The sequence below is a fragment of the Vidua chalybeata genome, chromosome 6, assembly GCF_026979565.1.
Source record: "Vidua chalybeata isolate OUT-0048 chromosome 6, bVidCha1 merged haplotype, whole genome shotgun sequence".
Lineage (NCBI taxonomy): Eukaryota > Metazoa > Chordata > Aves > Passeriformes > Viduidae > Vidua > Vidua chalybeata.
Window position 1 is genome coordinate 36,501,855 of NC_071535.1, and position 27,981 is coordinate 36,529,835.

At 41.6% G+C, this 27,981-nt stretch overlaps 1 protein-coding gene across 3 annotated transcripts; it reads right to left on the reverse strand.

Moving 5' to 3' along the window:
* Positions 1-154: 154 nt before the first annotated feature.
* CAPN3 (calpain 3) lies at positions 155-27,707 on the reverse strand. Of its 3 annotated transcripts, none has more exons than XM_053945805.1 (24): positions 27,417-27,707; positions 21,587-21,656; positions 20,981-21,099; positions 20,236-20,369; positions 19,664-19,832; positions 18,957-19,097; positions 16,507-16,590; positions 16,049-16,134; positions 15,304-15,381; positions 14,695-14,855; positions 13,644-13,813; positions 13,009-13,020; positions 11,650-11,858; positions 11,100-11,136; positions 10,076-10,090; positions 8,773-8,874; positions 7,356-7,433; positions 6,620-6,677; positions 5,961-6,025; positions 4,860-4,928; positions 4,223-4,301; positions 2,596-2,712; positions 2,075-2,133; positions 155-1,453 (listed from the first exon to the last, which is right to left on the reverse strand). In XM_053945805.1, exons 1-24 carry the CDS (start codon positions 27,705-27,707, stop codon positions 1,427-1,429), a joined length of 2,430 nt encoding a protein of 809 aa, XP_053801780.1. In that variant the 3' UTR covers positions 155-1,426. The 3 variants fall into 3 exon arrangements, with proteins under 3 accessions (XP_053801780.1, XP_053801779.1, XP_053801781.1); XM_053945804.1 differs by having other exon boundaries at positions 11,091-11,136; XM_053945806.1 differs by lacking the exons at positions 8,773-8,874; positions 10,076-10,090; positions 18,957-19,097 and having other exon boundaries at positions 16,049-16,130; positions 16,503-16,590.
* Between the last annotated feature and the right edge of the window lie 274 nt (positions 27,708-27,981).

Below are 27,981 nucleotides of genomic sequence, written 5' to 3' on the forward strand. Positions count from 1 at the left end.
AGTGCAAGACAACACTAAGACCTTTATAGTCAAAAGGTTCTCTGTTTCATAGTGACCTTTCAGTTAAATGTACTACTCACTGGAATAACTTTCAGTGGATGCTACAATTAATTTTTAAAATTTTACTTTACATTAGTGGATTGCTTTGCTACTTTTTGCCACTAGAAAATGGTTCTCCTGACAAAATCTGGTCTTCCTTGCATGTTTTGTTTGCCTTTCCCTTTTTTATATTGTACTTGTGAAAACCTGTCGTCCTTTAAGCTGGTAGCAAGGGAACCTCTCAAATGTTTGTTTTGGTTTTTTTTTTAATGTATTCAAAGAGTAAAGTGGCAAATATTTGAGATATTAAACTAATTTCACACTTGCCATAAACTCCAAAAGCTGCTGTACATTCAGGAGAATGATGGAAGAGTGCTCATCTTCATCTGTTCTTTCAGAATAAGACCAAAAAGTCTAGGCCAAAATCCAGTTGATTTTATTTTTGCTTCCATTAAACTACTTGTACTTGCCCATTGGAATAATATTCCCAAAGTGGCCATGCTGACATAGATTCTGCTATAGATCACCTCTTGCAATAAAGAAATGCATGCTAGTGTTAGGAAATAGGACCTGGGGTGGGGGAAATGTATGTGTGTAGATATATAAATTTGTATGTATAAGAGGTTGTCTGCCTCAAATGGCAAATAAGTTTCTCAATATTATGAGGAATGAAGTTACAATGAAAAACACTTAAAATGTACACATTTGTAATTAGGACGGGTACTAAAAATGAGAGCCAATTGCTCTGTTCTGGTTCTTCTGCTGAGGCATTAGATCAAGCTGTACTCTGGTATTGCAGTCTGTCATGCCCTACTCTCCCATTTCTACGTAGCAGAGATGCAACCTGCACAGCCAAATCTGTAACTGAGTCATTGGGTTGCATAATATTAATGTAATTAGCACAATCTCATGTGAAATATTTAGTAAACATTACAAAGAGATGAAAGGATAATACCAAGAGCAGTGCAAAGAGTTAATGACCAATTACAAGGTGGCAGTAATCACCTCTGACTTTCACAGATTGATTCAGTCCCAGTTTCACCTGACTTGAGGGAAGACCTTTCCAATTGTCAGCACAAGCAGAACAATTTTGTATTCTCCATGTCTTCACAAAGCGGAGAAAGCTTAATTCAGTCATCAATAAATTAATCCTTGTTGCCCAAAGGAAAAATGTCAGGATGCTATAAAAGTAGTTCGGAATATGTGTACTGTGCTGTCCACTAGAGTATGGTTGTCTCTTTTTCCAAGTGCTTCTTCCCATGTGCTGTTCATCTTGGGGAGTGAGTGACATAATTAGAAATTGCTCCTGTTTGCCCTTGGGATGAATGGTGCTAGCTCCTTGGAATCTTCAGTGTGTTCTTTATGGAGGTGGCTGCTGGCTCCGGTGTTACGCGTACAGCGTGAGCTGCAGCCACTGAAAGAAGAGTTAAAGGATGAATGAGTTGTTGGTGTCCTCCCACAAATTGTATGAAGACACTACCATCTCTAGCTGGAAGGCAGCTGCTTGCTGTCACTTAGCGCAGAGTGGCAGTGGGGAATTTTCTTGAGTCTCTTGCTCCTATTTCACCTTCCCTTGCAAAAAGTGAAGGGTGTTTTTAATGGTCTCCCTAACAGAGGACATGAAGTTGAAACTTTTGAATTCTTCTTAACAAGATTTTTAAAAGGTAAAGAACTATGCTAAGCCTCATTATCATTTAATACCATATCACTGTGTTTGATCTACATTGCCTAATAAAAAAAAATAATCTCAAAAGTTTTTTTATGGACTTTAAAGATGATACGAAGAGGCTGCAGCCGTGCCCTTAAGCACCAACTGGAGTCTTATAGAGCAGCTGTTGCTGGCAGATCATGGATGTTTTCTGTGTAAAATTGGTAGCAAAATTTTAGGAGGTTTTGGGGTTTCTTACCAATTGGGTGACAACTTCAGATGAACTCTATTCATAGAGTTCTCCCTTGCAAACATGTACAATGATTAATACAATTAAAATTTAGTATTGTGACGTTGTGTTAGACATACTCTCATAAAGCAGTTTACCTCCAGGACATTGAGCTTAATGATGCCGTCTCCATCTTTGTCAAAGGCATGGAATGCCCCTAAAGTAATGAAACAAAAATACAGGGAGTAGATTAGATTACTGTGTGAGTAAAGATGATTCCAGACAGGAAATCAAATGGTGCTCCCCTTGTGAAATGCCAACATGCACAGGTCTTCACTCGTGGAGTCACTTTCTGCTGCATTTTTCCTTAGTTAATTCAAGGAGAAACAGTGGTTTCTTCTGTGTTTGTATGAGACAGCTTGTCATCTTAGATTCCCTAAGCACACATCTTTAATAATTAACACCCTATATAGGGGCAGTAGTGCTGTGAACAAACTTTGCTGTGAGTGTGATGGGGCTCTGAGCAATCTGGTCCAGGGCAAGGTGTCCCTGCCCACAGCAGGGGGGTTGGAACCAGGTCATCCTTGAGGTCCTTTTCAACCCAGTCCGTTCCATGGATCCACAGCTGTGTTTGGGGGCAGGAGGGGGGTCGGGCCATAGGACCGGGGCAGCCACTCACGGAACATGGCGTCCAGGCGCACGAAGCAGCAGATGAAGCTGTCAAAATCGATGTTCATGTTCTTGTCGGCGTAGCGCATGGTGATGATGTCGTAGAGCTGGTTGTTCAGCCGAAACCCTGCAGGGAAGCAAAATTGGGCACAGCTGGGCCTCGGGCGGGGAAAGCGCTGCTCCGTGAGGGGTTGGGCCACAGGCGCTCCCCTGGCCCAGCTGAGCCTCAGGCTGGAGCGTCCTGCTGCAACTGCTAAACAAAATGAAGTAAAGCTATAAGGAGCTTCACTGTGTCCAGCTGCCTTCCTAAACCAGGAGCAATGCTTTGAAGTTATGATTTGAGAGGGCCCTTAGCACGTGAGTTACCTCAGGCTGTAAGAGTGAAGAGGAGAGCTGCAGCCCCAGAAGGCCTGGTGGCTCAGCTGGGCCTGCTGAGAGCAAATCAGCTAAAACTGAGGGACAGATGTGTGGCAGGAAGTTGCTATAAACACAACTAAATAGTGGTCAGAAAATAGACAAGGAGGCAACTCTGGTGTGGTGGGACCAAACCTTGGCACTGAATGCTGCAGCCTGTGCTGTGCCTTGAAGGGGACTGTCACGGTTTGGGACCGCTGTTTGTTGGCTAAATGCAAGGTCATGCACAGCTTATGTGATGGAAGGCTCTGAAATGTTCTCAGTTCTAAAGTCAGGGCAGGAGGTATTTAAATATTTTCTCTTTTTACAGTGACAACTTCCCCAGTGAGAACAGAAACCCAGAAAATAAAAATTACCACAGCAGGAGTCCAAATCCAGGTGTAGTTTTGTCTTTAGCAAAGGATTCCAGCATCACTGAGGTTTTGTAAAGTACAAGGTAGACATTTGTTTCTGTTCCTTGGTGTGCCAAAATACTACTGAAAACAAAGTGTGACTAAAATCATCCCATCTAGGTTTATAGTGATACTACAGATTTTCTGATCAAAGAGGTTGTCTTGCTCCCTTAGAGATCTGGTAAAGACATTTGTGGGGGGAGGCCTGCTCCCCAGGGGAAGAAGCATACTGGTGTGTCTGAGACAAGCAGGAGAAGTCCAAAGTCTCTCTTATTAGAATGATTTTCATTAACTGCAAGTTTTGCAAAAATACTTTCTTCTCATTGTGCAGCTAGAAGAGACTGAACCCACAGTGGCTCAGTACTGAAGAAACATTAACATGACTCAAGAAATGTCCACCCAATTATCTGCGATGCACGCTTGGACCTAGATCTGCTCCATCCCAGTTTCAGTGCCTGTACACTTAGGTTGAAGGTTTTCCACTGTTCTTTGTTTGTTACTTACACAAATGTATAAAATCCAGAGCTTAAATGTCTTCAGCACTCCCTGGTCTCCCTGTATAGCAGGACCCTGAGACATAGCAGGACATCCTTAAGACAGCAAAGCATCACTTGCTGCACTAAAGAGGAGCTGGAGATCTATTTGGCTGGCAAGACATACAAAACTTGCCGTTTGGATATTTGAGAAGCTCTGCCAGGGGAAAAAATATTTTATAATTTCTCTAGGATCTATCCTTAAAAGGCAGCACTGTGTTCAGTGATGTCACCCTGTGATGCACCAAAACAAACCAGTTTCTTCAGCTGTGGACACTGCACAGGGGACAGACAGTACCTGCATCATTGACTGCGTTGCGCATCTCGTAGCTGTTAATGGTTCCTGAATGATCCGTGTCATAACGCTTGAAAATTTTCTGGAAAATGAAAAAAACACAGACAACAGTAATAAAAACTTGTACTGCTCTTGAATGCACTCACTGAGTGGACATGGGGTGCGTACCTCAGGCACTTGAAGGCTTTGCCACATGCCTTATATTGCCACTGCTGGGCACTCTGGGTTGTTAACACAGAGTTCCTCTCAGTTGCCAAGTAAAATAACTTAGATCCAATTTCTGGGAAGCAAAAAAGCTCTCCCCTTGAGACTCTCCTTGTTTGAGTTGAGTTTATGCTGGTAATCCTCCCTCTTGATTGCCCTAATTAAGTTATTATTGAGGCCTGATTCTAGTTCCCATCATTCTCCTCCTTTAATTTGTATGCCTCTGTGCTACTCTCATGGGGAAGGCTGTACATGAGATATTCAGGCTATTTGCTTAGGCTGTGAGGTAGGATGAGGAGAGACTTCATTTTTGAAGCTAATTCACTATTATTTTTTAGCCTTTCTTTTTGATGGAGCATATGTCATGAGTTCTAGTTTTCCTGTAGAACACTTGCACTGCAGAAGCTGTGAAGAGCTATGAAGATACCAGCAATACCTGCCAGCTTTTAATCTTGTCCCAGAGATGTCGAAATTCATCAAAGTTTATCTTCCCTGAGCCATCTGTCTGTGATGCAAACGTTCAGGTAAAAAGCCCACAATACTGTTAGGATAAAATTAATTAAGTCTGCAACTACTGGTGAAGGGATGAATGTAAAACTGGGTTGGAGATCTCCTCAGCATAAAGTGTTGACTCAGCTGTGCAGTAAAATGTTTGTAAACACTTTGATTATTGTGCATAGCATAGTGCTTCAGGAGTGTGAAGTACTACTTTTTGTGTAGAAGATAACTTCTGGAACAGGACACAGCTTTGCCTCTAGAACTATTAATATAATTCTAAAAATGCATGAGTTGGATGTTTTAGTGGGTTCTTCTGAACCTCCAAATGTGAAGCTCACCCAGTGCTTTTTTAACTGAGCTTTACTCTGGAGTGAAGCTCTTTCTGCCTTGCTTAAAATGAATTAAATAAGCAAAATGTTGACTAAAGCTCTTTTCAATGGTTAGGCTCCAACCATTATGGCTGTGGGTTGTAGTTACACTTTTGTTCTGGTTATATTTGAATGCACTTACATTCTCTCAAAATTGTGTTCTCTCAAACTGGAAAGCCTAGGGTGATTGTGGTATAGGTAACCATGTGGCATCTTATAGTGTGTTTTATTGCACTTGTTCCAGACAAGTTCTGCCTGCATTGCAAGCTGAGCATACAGTAGAATATGGGATACATTATAAACTTAAAGAGATAAATATAGTAAGTTTATTGGCAAGAACTATAGTTATGTTCAGTTTGTTTTAAATATAATAATGAAAAAATCATGCTTTAGTATATAATGTGGCCAGTCTCTGATACCTGAAGAAGAGTGTCATACTGACTGATTTATTCTGTAGCTTTCTTTTTGGGGATATTTTTCTCTGCCAATTATGCTAACGTTGAGATGACTGGAATTAAGATGTGCCACACCAGGAGTGCTGTTTTTATCTGACTACAGACTACAATTTGCTGTTTTGTTTCCCTGGCTTACTAAGGTGTGCGTGTGTGTGGTGGTGAGGAATAGTGAACTCGAGTGGTTTCAAACACTCCCTTTTCACCAGGAAAGGATACATCCATTAAAGCTATCATGCTGCGGCAGGATTCCAATTCAAACCCTTCTGATCTTAGGTCCTTATCTGAAACAAATGATCCGAGGTGAATTCAAATCATGTAAATCAGCAAGTGGTTTTCCTCTCAGGTGTAACTGTAATCAAAGTAAAAGCCAAACCTACTTCCTTCGTCCAGTAAGAAATGAGTAGTAGAGAAATCTGAAAAGACTCTCAGTAATGTTATTACCTGTGAATTAGACATTACTTTTCTTGACTTGTTATATACAGTAAAAAACTCTGAAAAGCCCTAAACTAACTTCTAGGTTACTAAGCAAGTCCAGGATCTGTAGGTTAAAGTTTGCTAAACAGGGAGAAAAGTTTGCCTCTCCACTAGAAAATTTTTGAAGGGCATTTGCAGATGTGAGAATTGCATTATTGTCCCAGTAGTAATTCCAATGAATGCATCTGCTCATTTCTAGATTATCAGTACTAACAACCTGTAGAGATCATCTCTGTGAAAAGTTCAGCTTGTGAAAGTCTCAGATGCATTGTCCATGGAAATGTAACTAGGAAATTTTTGCATTTGAAAACATCAATAATTTTTAGAAACTCGGGGTGGGGAGTTATGCTCTGTCACAGATTTCTTTGCCCAGGGTTAGTAAAAAACATGCTCAAACTCACGTTTTTTTACGACATTATTGAGAACATTCCTAAGTTCCTCAGCATTGATCTCCATGTCCTGATGGAAATGTGGTGAGAATATCATTGGTTACAGCATTCTTTATTAAAAACAATTTTTATGGATGAATATGTTAAAAGTCTTTGGTCACTTTTCAATAAGACATATACATGTTTCAAACCAAAGGGCATTCTACTTCGTGTGAACATTAGTTCAACTCTCTCCTGAGGCTGCAGTACAAGGTAGACCTGAAGTTACCATACAATGCTCATTAAACTACAGCTGGTAGAATGACAGTGTTCAAGCCAGTGTATAAGTCAAATAGCAAAATCAGAAAATTCCTGTATCCCATATGCAGCCACTTGAGTTATGCAGTTCTTTGATCTTTTTTTTTTCTTTACCTTCCATTGTTAAGCAGAGGGCACTGCATTTCTAACTTATTTATACTTGCTGTGCAAAGCAGCATCTTGTAGGCGAGACAGGAGAAAAAGGCTGAATTTAAGTAAGACTCCCTCAGATACAGTGAAAATAGCTTATACATACATATGAGGATAGCTGTATACTTAATGGAGTTTTTATTTGATTTTACTTATCTCAAAATCACCAAGAGAATTCAGTGGGAGAAAATTCAAAGGAAAATTTAATATTCAATGTTTTGAATCCATGGAGTAGTTGATTTAGGAGCTGTTGTGGCCAGGCTGCTTTGAGGGCAGAGACGGGGATCAGTTGTATACTCACATCCCCTGCAATCTGTCGGAAAATATTCCTGAACTGTTTTTGCTCTTCACTCTCCTCATGAGCTTTTGTTGAAGAACGCTGAAAAGAGACGAGCAAAAAAGAGATACATCCTGATCCCAGTGGAAAAGAGAAAGGGCCTGGATGACTCACTTACCCTTGTGTGAGGGATCATCTTAGTGAATCTGGAGGCCTTTGGAGGAATGGGTTGTCCTCCCACACCTTTCCCTATGTTTTTGTTAATTCTCTTCCTTAAAACTGCCAAGTGTTTAACTTAATCCCATTGTTCTTTTTTCTATTTGAAGGAGCCTAAATAATTACTTCCACTGTTAGTTATCTTCTAATTTTTTGTCCCAAAATATTGCAAATGAGAAGTTTGGAGCAGAAGAGGCTTATCATAGAATCAAAGAATGATTTTGGCTGAAAGGGACCTTAAAGATTACCTTGTTCAAGGCCCCCTGCCACGAGCAGGGACACAGTATCTGCCTCACAACTGCCCTGTAGGCAATTAATGACCATGTGAGAACTCTATGGTATTGGGGGCCCCTGCTGAAGACAAATAGCATATGAGACAGAGGAAAATGAGGAACGTGAAGCTTTCTCAAACACATGGAAAGTGCAACCCTGAATTCTGAAGCTGATACTGAAAAGGGAAATTAAAGTTATAGGTTAAAAAGTGAATTTCTTGGCTTATTTCTTGTTTTGCTTTGTCTAAATACAGAGGAAAGTTTAGATTGGTGCTCACTTCACCACCTGCATGCTCTAGCAGTCATGCAGCAGAACAGCACCCTCCCTGAGCAGTTGCTCCAGCCATGCCCCCAGATGCCACAAGCCTGGATGTGGGATCTGGCTGTTAGATGTGTTGTGTCTCACCCACCTGCAGGAAGAAACTCTGAATTTGCTACTCTGTTTTCCTCCTCTCTGATATTGAGGGAGAAGAGAGGGGGTGCTGGAGCTCCTGGGTTTATTTGTCCTTTATCCTCTGGCCAAAAAGGTCTAGGATAGAGGTGTGTATTTGTAACAAGAGAGGCTGTGGCCACTGCCAGGAGCTTCTGCAGCCCCTTGGGTGCCATTTGTGCATGTGCCCTCTGTAAAGTGGTACTGCCTCAGGGGGCCAAGCGGGGCTGAGCTGAATGTGGGGAAGGAATCTCTCACAACTGGGATTCTTGTATGAGAGAACAACCAGGATATGTTTTCAAGCACCTAACTCCTCCTGCAGAGTTGTTAAATAAGGGACAGTCTCTCTGTGCTCATGCTCATTACATTTACATAAACCAGATGCGAGTCATGTTAAGATTTGATGAGAAGCTGTTTAGTATCTCAGGACACCTCTTTGCCCCATTCCTGTGCTCTCCTCAGCCACTCTTTCATGCTAGCCAGACCAAGCCCTATTTCCCCCTCTGCCTCTTGCTGCAGAAACCTTTTTCTCATCTGCTTGGGGTTTTTCACCGTCTTTGCCAGCATTTTCATCTGCTGTCAGCTCCTTATTACTGTTTGCTCTGTCAGAAACGAAGATGATAGGCTAGAAGAAGAGAGCAAAAGAGAAGTGGAAATTACAGGAGAAATAGTGGAAAGGAAAATATTTGGTTACAAGCATTCTGTGGAAAGTACATGCAGCAACAACTCCTGCTCTTGGAAGTATGATGAGAGAAGCCATTTCTTGGAATGAAAGAAAAGAAGGGATTAAATAAAAAGCTGGAAATTTTTCTGCAGTTACTGGTTTCCTCATGCTAAAAAAGCTGCCAATTCTTTTTGCAAAATAGTGCAATTTCTGGGTTCTAGCTTTCCTTGTCAGAAAGACAGTAATTGAACTTGTTTGGTTTGTTGTTGTTTTTGTTTGGGGTTTCTTTGCATGGTTTTGTTTTGGTTTTAGTTTTTTTTTTTTTTTTTTTTTTGGGGGGGGGGATTCTTCCCCTGTTTTTAAGCAAAATAAGCCTCCCAGATTTTCATCACTTAAACTGATGAGCTTGTCCCTCAAGGATAGTAGCACTGAAAACAAAAGAAATGTGAATTGTACACAGAAAAGGAGTTATTTGTGTAGGGGCTTGTTAGTTATGTGAAGCATATGTTCCTTCTCTGCACTGATTCTTGAAGCACTCAGCTGTATGCAGACGTGCAATTGTTCTGGTTTGGTGCATTTAAAACAAGGAAAAAACTGCTACATGATGTGACTGTATTACTCTAGAGTATTAATTACAATCAGCCTGTCTTGGGACTAAAATATCTGATTACATTTTCAAGGTCCAAAACGTGTTTTGTCAAATCAAAAATAGAATCCTGGACTTTGGTGAGCAGAAAATTCAGCAAAAGGGAGTGGCTGCTGCACCAGGGAAAAGCAAGTGTGAGGGCACATGTTTGGAAAAGGGGTGCTTTTCACTAGCAAGGGGTGTCAGGTTGCCTGTGGAAGGGCAGGGAGGAAGAACAGTTTGAGCAACCCAGAGGATTGAGCTGATAAAGCTGAGTAGTTTGTTACCCTTTCACCACCCCTTTGAGTGAGAGGTTGATGCTAATGAAGCTATGATGATAATGGTATTTCATTAGAATCTAATGTAGGAAGACAAAATCTTTGGTGCATGCAAATGGCCTCGTAGCCAGTGCCCTTCATTAACTAGGTCAGTTTCCAGACATAAAGAAAAATATAATACCAAGGAACTCTGTCCCTGCTCATGCACTGCACATGCTCTTTGTCTTGCTGGCACTTAGCACATTGCAGAGGTACCTACCTTGCCCTTTTTCTTCTGTGTGAAGAGACAAAATAAAAAAGTGTTGATCAGAGTATGCAGAGCTGATGGCAAACATTTATTTTTTTTTTAATTTTTCCCTTTCTCATGTTTATTTTTTCAGTTCCTATACTCATACAAATTTTCCCATTTCCTATATTTTTATGGCTTTCAAATCACTAAAAATTAGGGAACATGCACCCACCAAGAAATGGCATACTGAAGGAAACACATTGCAGAAACCATAGCAAAACTGTGTCTAATCTCATCTGGGCCTTTCTCTGCGTGAATAAAATTTCTTTAGCTCTGAGTATTCCTTTTCTTTTTCCCAACCTCCTGGTGCAGTGGAGATTGAAATTCTATGCCCATAGACCAATGATATCTGAAGTGACAATTCAATTCCCTCATATCTGGACAGTTATTTTTCACTATGACAGCAAATAAAAGGGGAACCTTTGTAGTAAGGTTTGATGGAGCTCAATTCTGTGCAACAGCACTTCCTCTGATTTTTTTTCAAGACTTATTGTATTGTTAGCTCTAGTATATTCCCACAAAGATATGTAAAACTCCAGGGGGAAGAGTTAGAATTTGTCATGGATGCTATTTTGAATCAGAGTGCTATTAGGATCCCTTTTCAGAAAGCAGGTACTTCAAAATAAGGTAGTTTTTTCTTTATTAGATGAGATGCCAATTTCACAAAGAAAGTATCTCAGGGAACAGAGCTAGGCCACCCTTGGTAAATGGATAATCTCCATTGATGGAGGCAAAGACAATGCTTAGCACCCAGCATTTTTATGCCAGGACCAGATTTCAAATCTGCAAAAGCATTTTGGTCTGAATCAAGTTCAGAAAGCAGTATGTATAAAGCGAGTGTCACCAGAAGTATCTTAATGAGAAAAAAGATGAGAATTTGTGATGAAGGTGCTGTCATGTAGCTGCAAATGATTTCCTGCTGTAGGTTTCCCTAGGTATCATGTTCCTCTTCTCTCTACCCCTATACACAAAAGAGGACCAGGACAGTACTTACCAATGGATGTTCTGCCTCAATCATGTTTTCAACCTCCCTAAGTAGAAAGCAGAAAACAAATAAATCAGTGACTGCTCCCAAAGTTGCTTTGTTTCTTTAGGTGGTTTTTAAGCAGCCATTCAAACGTTCCAAGCAGCCAGTGGTGTGGGCTGTATTCCAGCCTTACAGCTGCAGGCTCTAGGAGTAGCTTTTTCCTAGTTTGAGCTGAACATCCCAAGTAGCATTTCCAGGACAGCTGCCACCTGGCTTATTCTTGTAAAAAGCCTTTATAACAGTGAACTGGAAGTAAAACAGAAGTTCTTTGGCCTTAGTAAATGCCTAATGGTTTGTTTGCAAAGGATATCCTTCAAGCAGTAAGCTTCTCCAAAGACAATTCAAAGCAGGTTCTTGTTAAGCTATAAAGTAAGCTTGTGGAAATGAGTTTGCAGCTTGGAGTTTCAAATGAGGTTAAGAAAATAAAAAGCAGGGTGTAGCAAACTGGTAACACAACTTTAGCAGACTAGTGAGGTCACTCCACCTATATGGCCAGATAAATAGCTCTGCAACTTACTCTGAAAGACTTCTTTTCTCTGAGAAGACCCTGAGGATGAATTCTCCCTCCTGGTGGGGGTCATATGTCGATGGGATGATGACGTACTCGCTGGGAGGTAGCCGGAAGCGCTCAGAGATTTCTCGCATGTTTATGTAGGTCTTACTTCTAGCTTTGGAGGCATTGTAGAGGAAAAAATCCTTCTGCAAGTGGTGCTTAGTACCATGCATCTGCAGAACAAATGAGTCCATTTGTCTTCAAGGAGGTCTTGCCCATTGCCCAGGTGAGTTGCCATGCGGGCAGTGCATGGCTGGGACAGAAAACACAGAAAGCAGCAGCTTGGCAAGCAGGGGGCTGAGGAGTGGTGGTAGCTGGTGGCAGGTACAGGGTCTGTCACCTTTAAGTTGCCACTGACTGAGTCTAGTTGGTTTCTGAGGGCTGCTCCAGGGCCCACCTGCAGATTGTGTGGCTGACTTCTGCTGTGTAGGCATTTGTATCTGACTCTTTTGCTAGATGCCGAGTTGTGTATAATCAAAGCTCAGCCACTTTCCGTGGAGGGTGCATGGCAGGGAATGGTGTGATCAAACTCCTACATGCAGAGTGGTAAAGTGAAGGTGCTTTCAGCGCACACATGTCCTTGTCTAGACAAGACCTGAGTTCTGTATCTGCTAAACAGATGTGAGAATCAAACATTGCATTAGTTCAAATATGAAAACTAAGCCAAGGATTGTGGGCTAAACACACTTGCAGACTGTTTTTTGCAGAAATAACCATCTGTAAGATAGTTGGCAAAGACAACTCATCCTCATGCTTTCCAAGTAACAGCCTTCAGGTGAGCTTGTTAGCAAAATTTGTGATGCCAATGATTCAGCTACTGTGAGGCTCAGAGAAAATGTAATCTCTGTATTTTTAATAAGCTTTCTTCAATGTCTGCAAATACCATTAATTTTCTAAACAAATTCTAAGACTACAGAGAAAAATCTGTGACTGCAGAATGTAGGCCATTTGTGTTACTTTTAGGAGGAAAGCAAGCAGCTTAGAGTGGTTCTGCATGGAGTGCAAAGGCTAAGCCCTCACAGGCACTGCTTCCTGGATCTCTGACCAACTGTGCAAGTGATGGCCAGGTCACCACAGAAGAGAAAAGAAGCACTGATGAAAAGGTCCAAGTGAAAATGGGATGCGAGTGAGAAGGAACTAAAAATTACTCACAAAATGTTACTAATGAACACTCAAAGCAAAAGGGTTAGCAGTTCTACTGCTGTTACATCCCTGAAAACAAACTTGACTGGACAGTCTCCTGCTGACTTACTGACAGGCACTACAGTAACACTAGCTGTGGGTATACACCAAGATGTCAATCTGGCTCCGTTCTGCGCATACCTCTTTGGGCACCTTAGGGAGAAACAGAGAGAAGAAACAGTCAGAGCTGCAAGGGGAGACCACATGTTTATAGGTCACACAGAAGGGTATTCAACTAGAGTTCTGGGGACACAGTAATTAAAATGCCCTTAGTCAGATAAGCACTTTCCCTCTTCCTTTCTAAGTTTCTTGGCTTCTACATGAAATCAGCTAAAATCTGAACCAAATATGTTTGTGCAAGGGACTGAGTAAATTGACTTTTTCATCAAGTCAATAGCAGGGACAGAGGTTTATTGCTAGTCTTGGAAGTCTGTTTCCTTTTTCACACTCTTCTGCCAATGAAATGCTTAGTTTCAGAAAGGACAAAAGGGAAGATTGAAGAAAATATGGGAAAGAATATGCTAAAATCTGGCGTTAGGTTAGTATAAAAGCCTAAAAGGTGTCTTACTTAATAGATGGGTAAACCCTGACATTACTATGGTATGAGCAGTTAGAAAGACTTGAATTTCCTTCCTCTCTTCAGATTTTCTGACTTCCTTGCAAAGCAAAAATTGCAATTGATGTAATCAGCTTGAATGATTCAGTGACTCTCTTGGTAAATGCACACTGTCAGGATTTGTGACCACAGTGCAAAGAGCAAAATCTAGAGCTGTTACCTCATAGATGGCAAAGCCAATGGTGTACAGGTTGGCTCCCAGCTTGCGCTCTTTCCTCCTGTTTTTCTGCATCAGTGCGACAAGGAAGCTGCAGATAACCTCTTCATCCTCAGGATCATCATCTTCCTCCAGGAGCTTCAGGCGATACTGGGGATTGGTCCAAAATGTATCTGCAAAATCCCACCAGCAACCCAAAGAAAACATGTAAAGCTTCAGTCTTCTAATGATGCTTATGATCAAAGAGAGCTTTTAAGTTCCCTGCCTATGGCTCCTGAGGGAAAGGTTAAAATTGGGCTAAGACATACATGGGGTTTTTTACATATTACAGCTGTTACTTAATTCTAACAACTGCATAGCAAAAGAGGATATACGGAGAACTATCATCTGATAAAATTCCAAAGTCCCTAAACCTATCGCTAATCCACAAAACTGCATTTCCCAAGTGAAATCTAACTGTTAGGGTGAAATGTATCCCTTTTAGTTGGGGTACCTGAAGTAGTTGACGTACTTGAACAATGATTTATCTTTGCCAGGGCTGCCTTTTGGGCTTACGATGTTCTGTTACAATATAGTGACAGAAGATTTCCAGCTACCAATTGCATGCCTTGTCCACTGAGGAAGCAAGGCTTTTCCTGTGGCTGAGCACTAACCAGGCTGTGGTACAACTTAGCCTTTGGGATCTAACCTAGTTGCCTATGGGCATTCTCAGTTCAGTCAGAGAGAAAAAGAGACATTTCTGCCAGGCTGGGCCTGAGAGAGAGTTGGAAAAGAATGTAAATAATTCACTATCTCTCTTGTTCACAATTGTTTATAGATATGTTCTGCCTCTGCCACCGTGCGTCATTCACTGCGCACCAATGGTGTGAGATGCTTTTACTTTAAGACCAATGAAATTAGTCAGCGTGATGTTTTCTATAAATAGAGCAGTGCATTTGAAATAAAGTAGAGTTTTTCTTCTTGCCTTCTGAACTGGAGTTCTTTTGTTCCCGTCCTGCCTCAACAGCAACAGTCCCCATCAAAGAGGCCATATCTCTCAAGACCCTTTTCTCACCTGGATAGTTGCGGCAACCTCCAGCTGAGCAGCCTCTCACCCAGCGTCCTTCATTGACTGACACGGTCCAGGTCTGGAATTTATCCACTTCCAGAGTATCAGGTGTGAGGTTACAGATCTCAAGCTTTGTGAAGTGCCTCATGAAATCTTGAAATGATATCCTGGAGGAATTGAGGGGAAATTGAACCCAAATGCTTTTACATGGTTGGCAGTTGTCTGAAAGACTCTGGGGAGGTTGAGGATGGTGACCAACAGCACTGTCAGTACTGGGACAAGTTTGCAGTGGGAATGCCACGATTTCCAAATGCTTTTGGTCTGCTGGTTGATGAGTTACCACAGGTACAGCTCCAAACCCAGGGAAACTGAGCTGAGAGGATGGTAAGTATCAAGGGTGATGGAGAGCTTGTGGAAGTGCAGCATAATTAGAAAGACTCTGCTGATGGCACTGAATAATTTCTGGCAAGAAAATGAGAGGATCATAGAGCAGGGCTTATTGTGAATATCAAGGGGAGCAGAGATCTCTGCAATGGTTTTAGCAGATTTGTAGTAGTTCAATGGCATTCATTTTTGCTATGATTTCCTATTTCCTAGAGAAACTGATGCTCTCACCAGAACTCCCCATCCTCCACGACCTTGTGCTGCAGGCGGATTTTCTCTGCTTCATTAACAGAGTCCCACTCTTCTGACCTTCAAAGGAGTAAACAAGTTAGCTTAGGATTTGCAAAACAGGTTTCATTAAAGTTTCTACACTTTAGCCTCATAGAGTGAAAAATCAAGCATCGTCTTGCTACTTCCACATAATTTTTCCTTTGTAAGTCTTGCAACTATTTGTTCTCAATGCAATCCTCTTCTCCACATGCCCAAATAAAAGGAGCAATTGTCCTACTTCTCTCTGCCTTCCTCTTTGATTTCCTCTTAGCAGCTCTCAAACATCTACTGAACTGTGTTAATTTTACTTAGCTTGAAGAAAAAGGTGTTTGCAGATTATCATTGCTGGCATACCTATTGAAATTCCTTTGAGGAAAACACTGGCATCTTGCTTCATTCAGCTCTTTCATAACTTAAAAGCTTTTTCTACTGTCACATCTTGTTTTGAAAATGGACAGTAAAATCAGATTTAATGCATCATTAGACTGGGCTCTGTCTTAATTTCCATTAATTAAAGCTTCTCAACATCTTATTAGGTACTCTTTTCTTTTTTACAGCTTCTACTAAGCACTCAATCAACTTCAAAATTACAACAAAGACAATTCAGATAACTCATGACTGAATATTAGGATTATGCAAAAGCTGCATAAAGGCAAATAAAACTGAAACTTCTTTTTCAAATCATGTGAAGCTCTGTTTTACTCACTTGTCACTCCAGGCTCCATTCCATTCCACCTGGCCCCAGGGGTTTCTCAGCCTTACCAGACGTATTTTTTCCCCTTTAAATACTGTCTAATTGAAAAAAGAATGCAACAAGAATAGACTGAGAGTAGGTTCAAAAGGAAATGTTCCACCTGTCACTACACCCTTCAGTGATGGTGCTTTTCTGAGCCACATCCCAGCCTGATCTTCTTAGGGTGGCTGTGTGAAGGCCAGGAGGTGGCTGCCTGTGGTCACCTTTGCCCAAGTAGGCATTTCCCCAGAGAGCCAAAACTTGGATAGGTTTCTTTGTCCACAAGATTTTAACTTATTTGAATATAATTTTGTTTCCTCAGCTCATAATTTGTTTCGCTTTTCATGCCTCTCATGGCTTTGCTGCCATGCGTGGGGCCAGGCCAGCGGCGGCTGCAGCTGCGTGCAGCTGGAGGGGAGCAGTGCACGTACCTCTTCCACGGCCGTCACGGAGTAGGCGTGGCCCTTGACGAGCCCGCAGGACATCCGTGTCTCGTACTGCATCGGCACTATGGTCTGTAAGACAGAGAGAAACACCGTGGGACTCACACAAGGCTCAGCTGCCTGCTCCAGGGCAGGTGCTGCCACCCAGGGCTTTTACAGGGAGGGTGACACCGTTCAGCTGACAGGATTTTTTGCCTTGTTGTCCTTTTTGTGTTTGTCAAAGTGGTCAAGCTAAGTGCCCATAGAATTCACACTGATGGTTAGAAAGGAGCGAACTATGAACTAAAAATGGAAAAAGTTGATAATATCAATTGGAAGGGACATTTTCTGGTATCTTTTTCCCTTTTTTTGTAGGCTATTGCTTTTTGCACTTGCAACATGGCAGGATATAGCATGCTTAATCAAATAATTCGCTTTTTTGTATTAGAAGGACTGTTCAGCCTTTTCTAGGATGGTATGTTCTTGTATAGCTTGTATAGGTTACTACACATAAACTGGTTAAAAATCAGAGCAAATCAACACCTGGAATACTTTCATCTTTCCACGTGGCTGCTATCTTATCACAGTGACATTTAAACACCCTATTTAATACACTGTTGCTGCTAACTTACAGTATCTTACTGCATCTAACTTTCAGGAAAGGCTTAACTGTTGCTCAGGTGTAAATACATTTGCTGTCTTAGTCATCTGCTTTTAGTGTGTCTGATGGATTTTTACTTGTTTATCTGTGAGATGTGGAATTGGGAGCAAGATGCCAGATGCACACAGCCTGCTGTACTTGTATGAGAGATGTCCAGTATCAGTGAGAGGGACAGACCCTGCCACATGCACATGGACCACGAGCAAAACATCCCCTCCTTCTTTGTGTCTGTTGCAGAGAGATGCCTGCAAGGTCCTGTCAGTAGCTCTGCCACCCCTTCTTGACACATCTAATGGCACAAAAAAGGCGGGACTGGATCCTGGGGAAGAATTAGTAAGGTCACACAGAAATGTTCTCAGCTTGCACAGGGAGGATCTCATCCAAATATTTCCTGGATGTTGCAATTGTTTTCCATTATTTCACTTCAGCATCTATTTGGTTTCTTTTCCCTTGATTCTGTTATCATACTATAACCTCATACCTATTTCCTTTTTTCTTCACTTCTTCTCATGTTGTTGCCATCATTACTTGTCAGAACCCCTTTCTCTTCTTTCTGTTTAAGAACATTAACTTCTGGTGACCTGGACAATTACTTAAAGTCCAGGTTTTGGAAGTGTTTCATCTGCCTCTTTCCATCAAGAGTCCTGATTTTTTTCCTGGTGATGGTTCAGGAATATGCAATAACCAGCAGCACAACAGCTGCTGGAGCAACAAGTATAGAAAGAGTTTTGCAATCTTCTTTTAGAAGACAGTCACTGAAAAGGAAATTCTCCCCCTAGACATGGGTGGTTTGGGCAGCCATGCTTGCAAAACAAAATAGTCATACTGGTCTTTCCCAAAGAATGACACCATTTCAGTCTTTTAATGGATGTCAGCAGAGAAAAAAATCTGCTATTTCAGCTGCAAATGCAGAAGAAAGTTTACACAATCAAAAGTTTTGAGTGGTGTAATTGTGGAGGATTCTTCCGTTTTGTTTTGTTTTGTTTTTCTCCCACCCTTCCCTACACCCCTGTAAAACAAGAGATGTAATTTCATTGTCATGGAAATGCAGCTCCTTAAAGGGCAAGGTATGACAGCTGCCTGACACAGAGAAGGCAGCAACGTGTCCCTCTACAGATTTGAAAGCTTCTAAGTTGTCCAGTATGGGATTTTTTCTTAGAGGGTTTTAACATCCCTCTAGCTTGCTAGATACTTATGTGGATATAGTGGAGTTACTTTGTATTTCATCACACATGTAAAACTGCATGTTTTTCTTTTTCCTTGTTAGGAATTTTTAATGAGGACTTTGTTTGCAACAATAAAAAAAAAGACTGTCCCTAGAGCACACTCTCCTCTATTAATGGGTAGAGCACTCTCTCTCAAAATAAGTTCACTAAGAGCTTTTTTGCCTGGAGCAAGAACTATGCAGAGCTTGCTTTTTCTTTCTTTGTCATTGCATGCACACTAAATGATCTTGTTCTATTCTAGCATTTTATTTTTTTTCTTCTCTCCATCCTGTTCAAGCAAGAGACTTGATAAAATCCACTAATAAATTTCTTGTTCAGCAAATTATAAGCCTGTGTCACAAGCCAACAGCTCTTTAATACCTCAGTATCAGTGAAGCCCTCTAGTATCAGTCACTGTGTTGGAAAGCACTGAAGTCTTTTAACACACACACATGCATGTGAAAAAGCATCCATAAGAACATTTCATTAGTGTTATTCTGTGAAACCAAATAAGGATTTAAAAGTATAGGTGGTATTTTTCTCCAACTGTTTGTAAATAAAAGCATTCTGAATTAACTGCTTAGGAGACATACCCAGGCTGGCCTCTCCTCCATCCCCTGGTAGTCTACAGTGGACTGAGTCATCTGTGCGTTTTCTTGATTCTTCACCATGCGAGCAATCAGTTCCCCAATGTTGCTCCGAGGAGCTGATCCATATGAAAAGCCTAGGTCATCCTGGCACAGAGAATGGGAGAAAAGTGTCATGGAGGAAGATGAGTGGTAAAAAATAGCCCAGATTACTTATCTTTTTCCCTCATTATGTCCATACTTATCTACAGTGGTCAATAGCACTGTTTGTTCTCCCGCCTTTACTGAAATATGGTACTCCATAAAGTATTAATTTTTTTAACTTTTAAATTTACCACAATAAGTGAAGACAGTCTGAAGCCATGTGGACAATAAAATATTAATTTGCACACTTAACAAGTTTGACATGAAGATTTAACAGAGTTGCAGCATCCTCATGCTAACCTATTTCACTAGGTTAGGGTCTTGAGGGGGAAGGGGTACTGCTTTTGCGATTGCGCCTGTTCTTTCCACGTCCATGTTCTACTTCTGTTTATTTCCCTTTTGGTACTCACTGTTTGCTGGTCTCTAGCGGGGGTTACTCCATCTCCTAGAAATGGATGTTTTCTATGCGGCCTAAGCCAAGCAGTTCCAAAGGTGATATATATTTGGTAATGAATGGAGAGGTCCCTCTCCTCCATCATTTCTTATCTGCTAAGTTCATATGGACTCACATCAATGGAACTGGCCATAAGGGATCCTCTGTCAATGGCATGTTTCATGATTTTATAGATATCTTTAGGGGCATCCTTTATCTCGTAGAACTCTGTGACTCCTCCAGTGAAGTCCTCCATGGCTTCAGTGGTGTTGCCTCCCTTCAAAGCTTCATATGACCCATGGAGTCTTGAAAAGAAAAAAGAAAAAGTTTCTTTTACACAGGTATAGGTTCCTATCTATATATTTATATCCATCTTGTGTGTGTATTACTACAGCTATGTAAACACATACTAAAAACCCACAATCCATCTGTCTGGTAACTCACAAGCTAAAAGTTCTAAAACATGCCACCTTCACACATAGAAAAAAAAGAAAGATAAGCTGAAAATCAAATGTAGATTTCTGAATTAATAGCAAAACTTCCTAGAAAATGCACTTTAACCCATCCCAACTCCAAGGCATGGGGAAAGGCATTGGTCTATTCAGGTATGTTCTCTGTGTGCTTCTAAATGCTGTATGCAGTGGTGTAAGCACCGCCCCAGGCAGAGCCTTGCTGAGGAGCCAGGCACAGCACCGCGGTTCGCTTTACTTTGCATAGGCTTTTTCCAGGAGGGCGCTCCAGAACTCGTTGCGCTGGGAGGACTTGGTAAAGACCAGCTGGTTGTTGTAGGTGGGTAAGCAGTCATCGATGACGACATCCACCCAGTTTCCATAGCGCCAGAACTGCTCAAAGGCAAACAGAAAACAACAACCGGATTGACTTGGTGCATGGAGAGGAAGCCTGGCTGAAAAGTCAGGCTGAGAGAGGAGAAATGTGGAAATATACTACTTCGTAATGTGGCCAAAACTGATGGCTACTGTGAGGGAGGCAGCAGTACTGAATTCCCCTGGGAAAAAAAGTTCCTTAAGAGAACCAAAGGAAATGTGGAAAGCCATCAGTCTTTTCCGAATAAGAAGTTCTTTGAGAACTTGCTTTGACAGACCAGCTCTTTGTGAGCCTAAAAGCAGCTGCTCTTGCCAAATGCCCGCGTGTCTGTGCTGGCTGTAGTGCTGCATCTGAGCAGTGAGGCAGGACCAGGCACCTGTTGTTACTCCTTACAGCCAGCACACTGCAATCTGCAAATGCTTCCTTGCTGGGTTAATGCTCCCTAATTGCTTTTATTGGCTGGCCCTTCTGTGACTGCCCTGATGGAAGAGTTTGGGGTGAGGCAATTTAATTCCTTTTCCTCCTTGCTGTCACTCATGCTTCCAAAGGGTAGGGAAAGAGGGAAATGCATGCCAAGAGCTGAGCCTTGGGTAAATGATTATGCTCACCACTAGACGGAGCGACTCACCTGGAAGTGAAAGATGCCAGCATAGTTTTGTATAAAGGACTGGTCATGAGGTATGACTCTACAGAGTAGTTTTTTATTCAGTGTCAGGCAAGCAATGGCAGCCAGAAACCAGCAGTTACCTGTAAATGAGCAGATGCAGCAGACAAAATGAAGGGAGAGAGCAACTAGAATCAAAGGGAAAACCTTAGATACTGGAAAGTGTCATGTTTATTCTCAGTAGAGCATGATTCTCCATGTGTTCTGCAGTACTTTAGCACTTTATCTGTTTGTGCTCTAGAAATGCTCATGGGCATCGTTCATGGCCGGGTACACACACAGGCTAAACAGATGACATTCCCTCTACTTTAGAAAAAGCCTAAAATCTGATGAGCACTGTTACCTGCATTAAGAATTCCCTTTGTCATGTAACTCTTTCACTAAAAGTTCTTGCCTAGATTTCTACTAAGCAGATGTCAACAATTTGCTACAGAGCAAAGGAATCACTGAGACAGAGGATTTCAGATATCACCTTGGAAACAAAAGAAAACTAAGTGAGAGCTAAAGCATGGTGCAGGCTCCATGCACCAGAGTTGAAGTAAGCGCAGAGTTAAAGTAAGAATTTCATACCTAATTCTCCTTGGCAGATATCTGTTCTATTGGCTCCACCAATAATAAACCGTGGATTCTCACAGATTTCCTGCAAAACAGAAACAGATGGATGAGCAGGAAAAGTGTGCATGATGATGCCTGTTTAGCATAGAAGTAAAGTCAGTTTTAGAACATTTTCCTATAGGATAGCTTGTGGTATCAAAACCTCTCTCACAGTTTTCATCTGCAGAGTTTCACTATGAAAATGTTTTGGAATCTGGATGTTCCAGACTTCCGTCAGAGTTTTCCCCATGCATCTACAGGGTCTAATATTGAGCCTGGAGTGCTCCCTCTGTACTGTAATGTGAAAACACACTGAAAGGAGAGGAATTGGGGAAAATATTTTTCTCTGTACAGTAATGAAAAGAACATTGGAGGAGACAGGAGAGGAAGTAGATGAAAAAAACCATCAGGGGACCAGACTAAATTATTTTAAAATGATCTTATGTCCAATTTGCAGTAACTGGCATGTTGGGGCATTAAAAGGGTTGAAGAATGCATTTCACTGGGAATGAACGCTGGCATTACTCCTTCTTAAAATTAAATGATCAGATGTTTAATTACCAGAAATAATCAGCTGCTGGTTAAGAGATTTTTTTTTCTCATGTTGCAATATTGACAGTGCTACATTCAAAAATGTATACAGATATAATCTGTCTCTGAGGTCAGGAAGGTCTCCTTTCATCCTGCCCATTGCACAATGTATTGGGTTTGTCTGTATTTATAATAGAACAGAATGTGTACAAGATGCTGTACAGGCATAAATAATTAAGACATTTCTGCAGGGAGGGAAGGCAAAATGCAGCAAGTGAGGTGGGACAATTGCAGGCTTACATAGCCTATTTCTATAATGGACAAAGACTGTAGTGTACAGGAAAACCAAGAAAAGTAGTGACTATAACCTGTCCTACATAGTGAAAAATGTCCCTGCTTTATCCCATCTGTCATACTCAAATACTTGGTATGGAGAAGAATAAGAACACACAACTTCTGGACTCATGAGGGTAAGGAAAGAAAGCTATTGCAACCTGAGGAGCACTCTCCTGAGCAGCTGCAAATTGGGAAGAAAACAAAAAGTATAGTCCAAGAGCCTAGTATGTTGAAAGATGTTGGGACTAGAGTGGGAAGGAGACAGAACAAACAATTGACAATTACTTGTGTGGCAGCACACAAGGGCAGCTGATGCTACCTCTATAGTCTAAAGCTTTTTATAAATATCATCAGGGTGGCCCTGGATTTTCCCAGAATCATGTTTCAGGTCTGGTAGTTTCACTTGGCTAAAATCTGCTTTTTTTCTCCTTCACATTTATCAGAAGGGTTGCTTTGATGTAAGTGTTTGGATAAGCATATAGCCAGACAGAGAGACCAACTTCCAACTTCCCCACCCTCCCTACCACCAAGCCCTGCAGGCACTTTACTTTCCTCGAGGGAAGGAATGGTGGGATTGTCCTGTTATTTTGGGCCTTGGTCAGCTGTTGGGGTCCAGTTCTGTCAAAGCAGATGTTTGAGATGCCTTCATGCTTTTCTCCAGTCACTTGTCTTTTTGAAAATATTCTTCCTCACATTGCTGTGGTGCTCTGCTGAAAACTAGTCTGAGATGCCAGGTTTTTGCTTTGTGGTTTTTTTTTAAGTCTATTATTGTATTTTGGCTCAATCTTGCTCTTATTGTAACTAGTTTTGAAATCCAGCATGCTGTATTTTAGTTGAAAGTAGTCGGGTGCAACCTAGTTGTTTCCAAATATTAAATGTACAGCAATGTGTTACTCAGAACCATTTATTGCATCTTGGGGTCATTTGTTCTGTAGGATGCTTGGTAAAGGAATGCAAAGGAGAGAATTGCAATTGTCATATGGTCTGATTTAGCTATGACAGAAATGCTTTTCTTGCATTTCTTTATGGGGCCCAGATGTGTATAGCACACTGTGGATATGATTTTAATTTGTATTTTCTTAGTTCATCTCCAGCTGCACTAGTTTGCTGAGTACAGCTGAAGTTGCAGAGAAAGGTATCAAGGTCTTCCAAGGCTGAAGTACTCAGTCAGCAGCGTGAGATGACCTGGTGTCCAAGATGCAGGTGGCAGGTTTGTCCTTCCAGTCTTCCTGGCTGAGCAAGGGATTGCTCTTCATCTCCTTGGTAGTTATCACAGAGAATCCCAAGAGGCTGCACTTCCTTGAGGCAATGATTCATCTTTTAGATGAAAAGAGCCTCCTCTGATCTGAGTGCCTCAAGACTGCCTTGGTACTATCCAAAGGAGCTTTGTGTTGCACTGGGTTGATCCAGTTCAGACTGTAATTTCATTACAAAGAGTCAGTTACAGCAAGGAAAACAAAGAATCCCAGGAAAAACCCAGTAGTGGTGCATGTTGCATTCTGGGAAGAGATTACTTACGGGTCAGTTGGAAGGGAGCACTGGAAAATGCAAAGGCAGCATGCAACTAAAAATGGCATTTGACCTTTGTTATATTTTCATAGCTTTTCTTCTCTATCAGGAAGAAATCTGCCAGTCAGTTTATACTGCTGCAGCAAAAGGCATTCATTCCTTTAAAAACTGCTGTTAATAAACTATGGCATTCTAAGTAAATTCCCTAAACTGATCCTATCAATCAGAGGAAGGATCTTTTTCAGCCTGTCTAAGACAATTTGTAGCCTCATTGTCTCTTGGTCTCTTGTGGTCTAGACCATGCTTTTAAATGGCTGTGCTGCACACTTCAAGGCACAGCTCAATGTCAGACACCAAGCTGGTTTTAGAGCTTCTGAGTTAGATTATCTTCATCTGAAAGTTCTATCTTGGTGGCGCTAACTTCCATCTTTGCTTTGTGGTACAACCTGTACAGGCACACATTTTGTGATTACTAAATTCAAACGGCTTCACATGTGTGCAGTAGATGATCTGACTGATTAATTTGAATTCCAAGCAAAATAATTTCAAGCAAAATCCAGTAGTTTGTTGACTTGGTTTTGTTTGTATTCATTATTAAAAGAAAGCTCCTCCTAGTGATTTTCTAGCTATGGAGAGGATCACCATGGGGAAGTCACTGAATGTGGTGGTTATGTTGTGACTTGGCTGTGAGCAAGGAGAATGATTGCATTTGAAAGCACAATGTCACAGTAGAGCCTTCCTATCCCAGCCTTCCCTGGTGTCATTAGATCCAAACAGGACTGCAGCAGGACCTCTCAATATTCTGTGTTATGTTATAACACAGACTTTTTCTCAGCTCTCAAAGATCAGTGGCCTCATCCTTGCTCTCAGCTGTGAGAAATTCCCACCAGCAGCATAGTTGTCAGAGGCACAACCAGTCAATGAGCTGGATATAACCTGTTGTAGGTGTAAACAGCTCTTTGGGCTTCTCTTACCTGCGGTGGGTGAGTGAATAATTTAATATTTTGCATTAACTAAGGGGGATTTAATTTTCCCTCTATGTATCTAAACCATGGTCCTGCATACTCTGAACAGAAATACAGGAGAAATGGATCCTGTGGACTTTACTCAGGGGAACATTCAGGGCTCTCTCTTTGCTTTTGTCTGAATTGAGTATTAGGAGATCTTCTCTGTGCATTCATGTCATGGCAGGGCAGTCACTAGCTGGGTAGAATTACAAATACCTTTTTGCTGCCCCCATGCCCGGGCTGCCAGCTGCCCTGCACAGCACCTGTCCTTCTGTGGGTAAGGGACAAGGCCAGTCCTCATGCATTTGCTCCCTCGCAGCAGCAGAGGACACGCATTTTGGGAGGTGGCAGGGGAGGACCTGACCTCTGGGTAGAGGGGCTTTGATACAAATTGATGAGGTGACATGACTAAGGTAACTCAGGAAGCTAGAGTCAGGAATAGGTTGTGTATTTCCCAGCCCTCTGTTTTAAGTGGGATCATAGAGCACATTGATCACTTGTTTATTTGCTGTGTCTGGAGGTATGTGGCACATAAAATGCCGCAGGGAAAGGATCTAGACTGGTCACATTAGGATATTCTCTCAGGAATTCTGAACTGTGAGATATTTTTTTTTTCTTTTAGACTACATTATCAAGTTTTCTTCAACTATTGACCTGAATTTGAAAGTGATTAAAATTACCACTTTATAAGAGTATATTTTATAAGCTAAAGTATTTTGTTTCTTTGAGGTGGGGGGAACCATTGCAATTTAACAAGAACAGAGGTTGTCCATATTTTTACAGACTGTTACAAAACATGACCTGTGCAATTGAGTATATGTGGTGCTCCAATGATTGCTTTAACCTCTTAGCAAAATACTCTTTAGCCCAGTATTGCTTCTTCATATTCATTTGACTTTATAAAGTCTTGGCTTGTGTCAAAAAAACCCAGATAGCTTTGGGTTTTAAGTTTACATTGTATTTTAAGTCTTACATGGTCCCCAGCCTGTGGCTACTACATGAATAATGTCCAAACTTAGATATTCATGAGTGACTTAAAGAAATGTCTTTGGAATTAAGACCCTGGTCTGAACCTTTCGATAGAAGAGGCTTGATCTGTGCCTGCACAGTTATATAAGACAAGTCTGAGGTTACATTGTGCATTTCTTTTGTTTTGATGCTTTCTAATATGACACTAGCAGTCTGTCTGCTACAGGATACTGGCACTCATCCACTGTACTGCTGTACTTCTTCCCTCTGCAGAAAGAGGAGAAATCCCATCCCTTTACATGACTCACTTGGGGCTGCATTTAAGCCATTCACACGCTTTTCTAGAGGCTGATGCAGCCATGGTGATGATGGAGGGACAGGGCACAAGTGCACAGGGCACAGCAGATGGGGGACTCATTTTGATCCCTCCACCTTGCGCAAGTTGTTGTTGTGACAGAAGCACGTGGCCTTCTTCCATGTCTGTAAGAGCCACCCACAAGAGCTCGTGGTCTTTTGCTGTTCAGTTATACTCCTGTGGTCAGTTTTATCTATCACCACTGACTTTGCCCCTGAAGCACAGATTTGAGGGGAAGTATGGCAAATATAAAAGAGGTGGCCAAAAACTGCCAAAGAGAAGGAGCTGTGGAGGCTCCTCAGACCAACCCCCACTGTCAGACAGGGGATGGCAGGGGCCAAGGCATTGTCCTAAAGGCTGCCTTGCTGCAGGGGAGCAGCTGCCCAGTAGAGATGACAGGGAAAAAGTGAAACTCCTCCTGAAGTAGGAGGGAGAATCAACTGGGAACTGAGGTGTTAGTCCTCTGCCAGTGAGAGAGACGGGGAAAAAAAAGATGAAAAAGAAGAGGAGGGCTGACTGGGGAATACCCACAAAATAGGAAAATGAATGGGATTAGTAGCCAAGAGTGGGTCTTCACAGTGATTAGAATACCCACATTCATGTTAAGTTGGATAAGCAATGCAGGGAACTAAGAGCATGTTTCAGACCATAACCCGTCCTTTTATTTTCTTTCACACATGAGAAAAATGGCAGAATACCAAAATAAAGGTTTAAGTAAAACAAGGTAGTGTTAAAAAAATTAAGCCTCAGCAAATCCAGTAACTTGTTGCAGAAGGAGAGACTTTCTTTGGTACTTTCAGACAAGAAAATCCCAGGTGAACCATTCAAGAAGAAAATTCAATTCCCTGTATCTCTTTCTAAATATTTAATTCCATCTCTTTTATTATTGTTGTTTCATTCTGTTTTATTATATTTTAGTCATTTTATACACATTGCCTAAGCTTTCACAGCCCTAGCTAATTATCTCCCAGGAAAGCTCTAAGGAAATATATTTCTAGTTTATTCCACCCGCCTCTCCAACACACAATTTCTGCAGAAAAGTAAGCTCAGGGTCTACACATCAATTTACAGAAAAAGACAATCAGCAAACATTACTTACACGTGGTCTTTTCCATTCGAACTTGACAGGGCTTTTCTGGCTGTAGAAAAGGGACGACTCATTTGGTGGGAAATCAGGATCTTCATAGAGAATGTTTTTCTCCAGGCACTTCTTGTGAAGCTCTTCATAGGTCTTCTCCTTTACGTGAATAATGGGCTGATTGCGACTTATAATGGCAGAATAAATGCCCCCTGTGCCCCCTCCTGCCCCCTCCGTAGTGCCAACAGCAGTGCTAGGGACTGACCCAGCAGCCGTTTGCTGAGCCACCGCTGCATTTATGGCGGTCGGCATGGGAATCAGACTGATAGCAAATGCTGAAAGACAGCAGGATTTTGCAAGCTAGAAGGAAATTTCAGAATAGAGGAAGTTGCCGTGCAAACTGTTTTTTCTGTCCGTTGAAAGCCTTCTAGTCAAATTTGTAAGCCAGAAAATTCCATGTGGTTTTGCATCCTCTTAAAGGACAGTATTTTGCCATCAGAAATTGAAATTTGTTGCTTGATGTGGGACAAGATGATCAGTTGGCTTGCTCCTGTATCTGAGTTGTATCTACAGCATGTGTGTGTGC

Bases quoted from the DNA above. Each gene is read 5' to 3' on its own strand.
- CAPN3 (XM_053945804.1), bottom strand. From the start codon at position 27,707: ATGCCGACCGCCATAAATGCAGCGGTGGCTCAGCAAACGGCTGCTGGG. The intron at 2,134-2,595 runs GTGAGTGGCTGC...TCATTACTTTAG, and splicing joins GCGCCTGGACGCCATGTTCC to GGGCATTCCATGCCTTTGAC. The intron at 1,454-2,074 runs GTAAACTGCTTT...CTCTTCTTTCAG, and splicing joins TTAAGCTCAATGTCCTGGAG to TGGCTGCAGCTCACGCTGTA.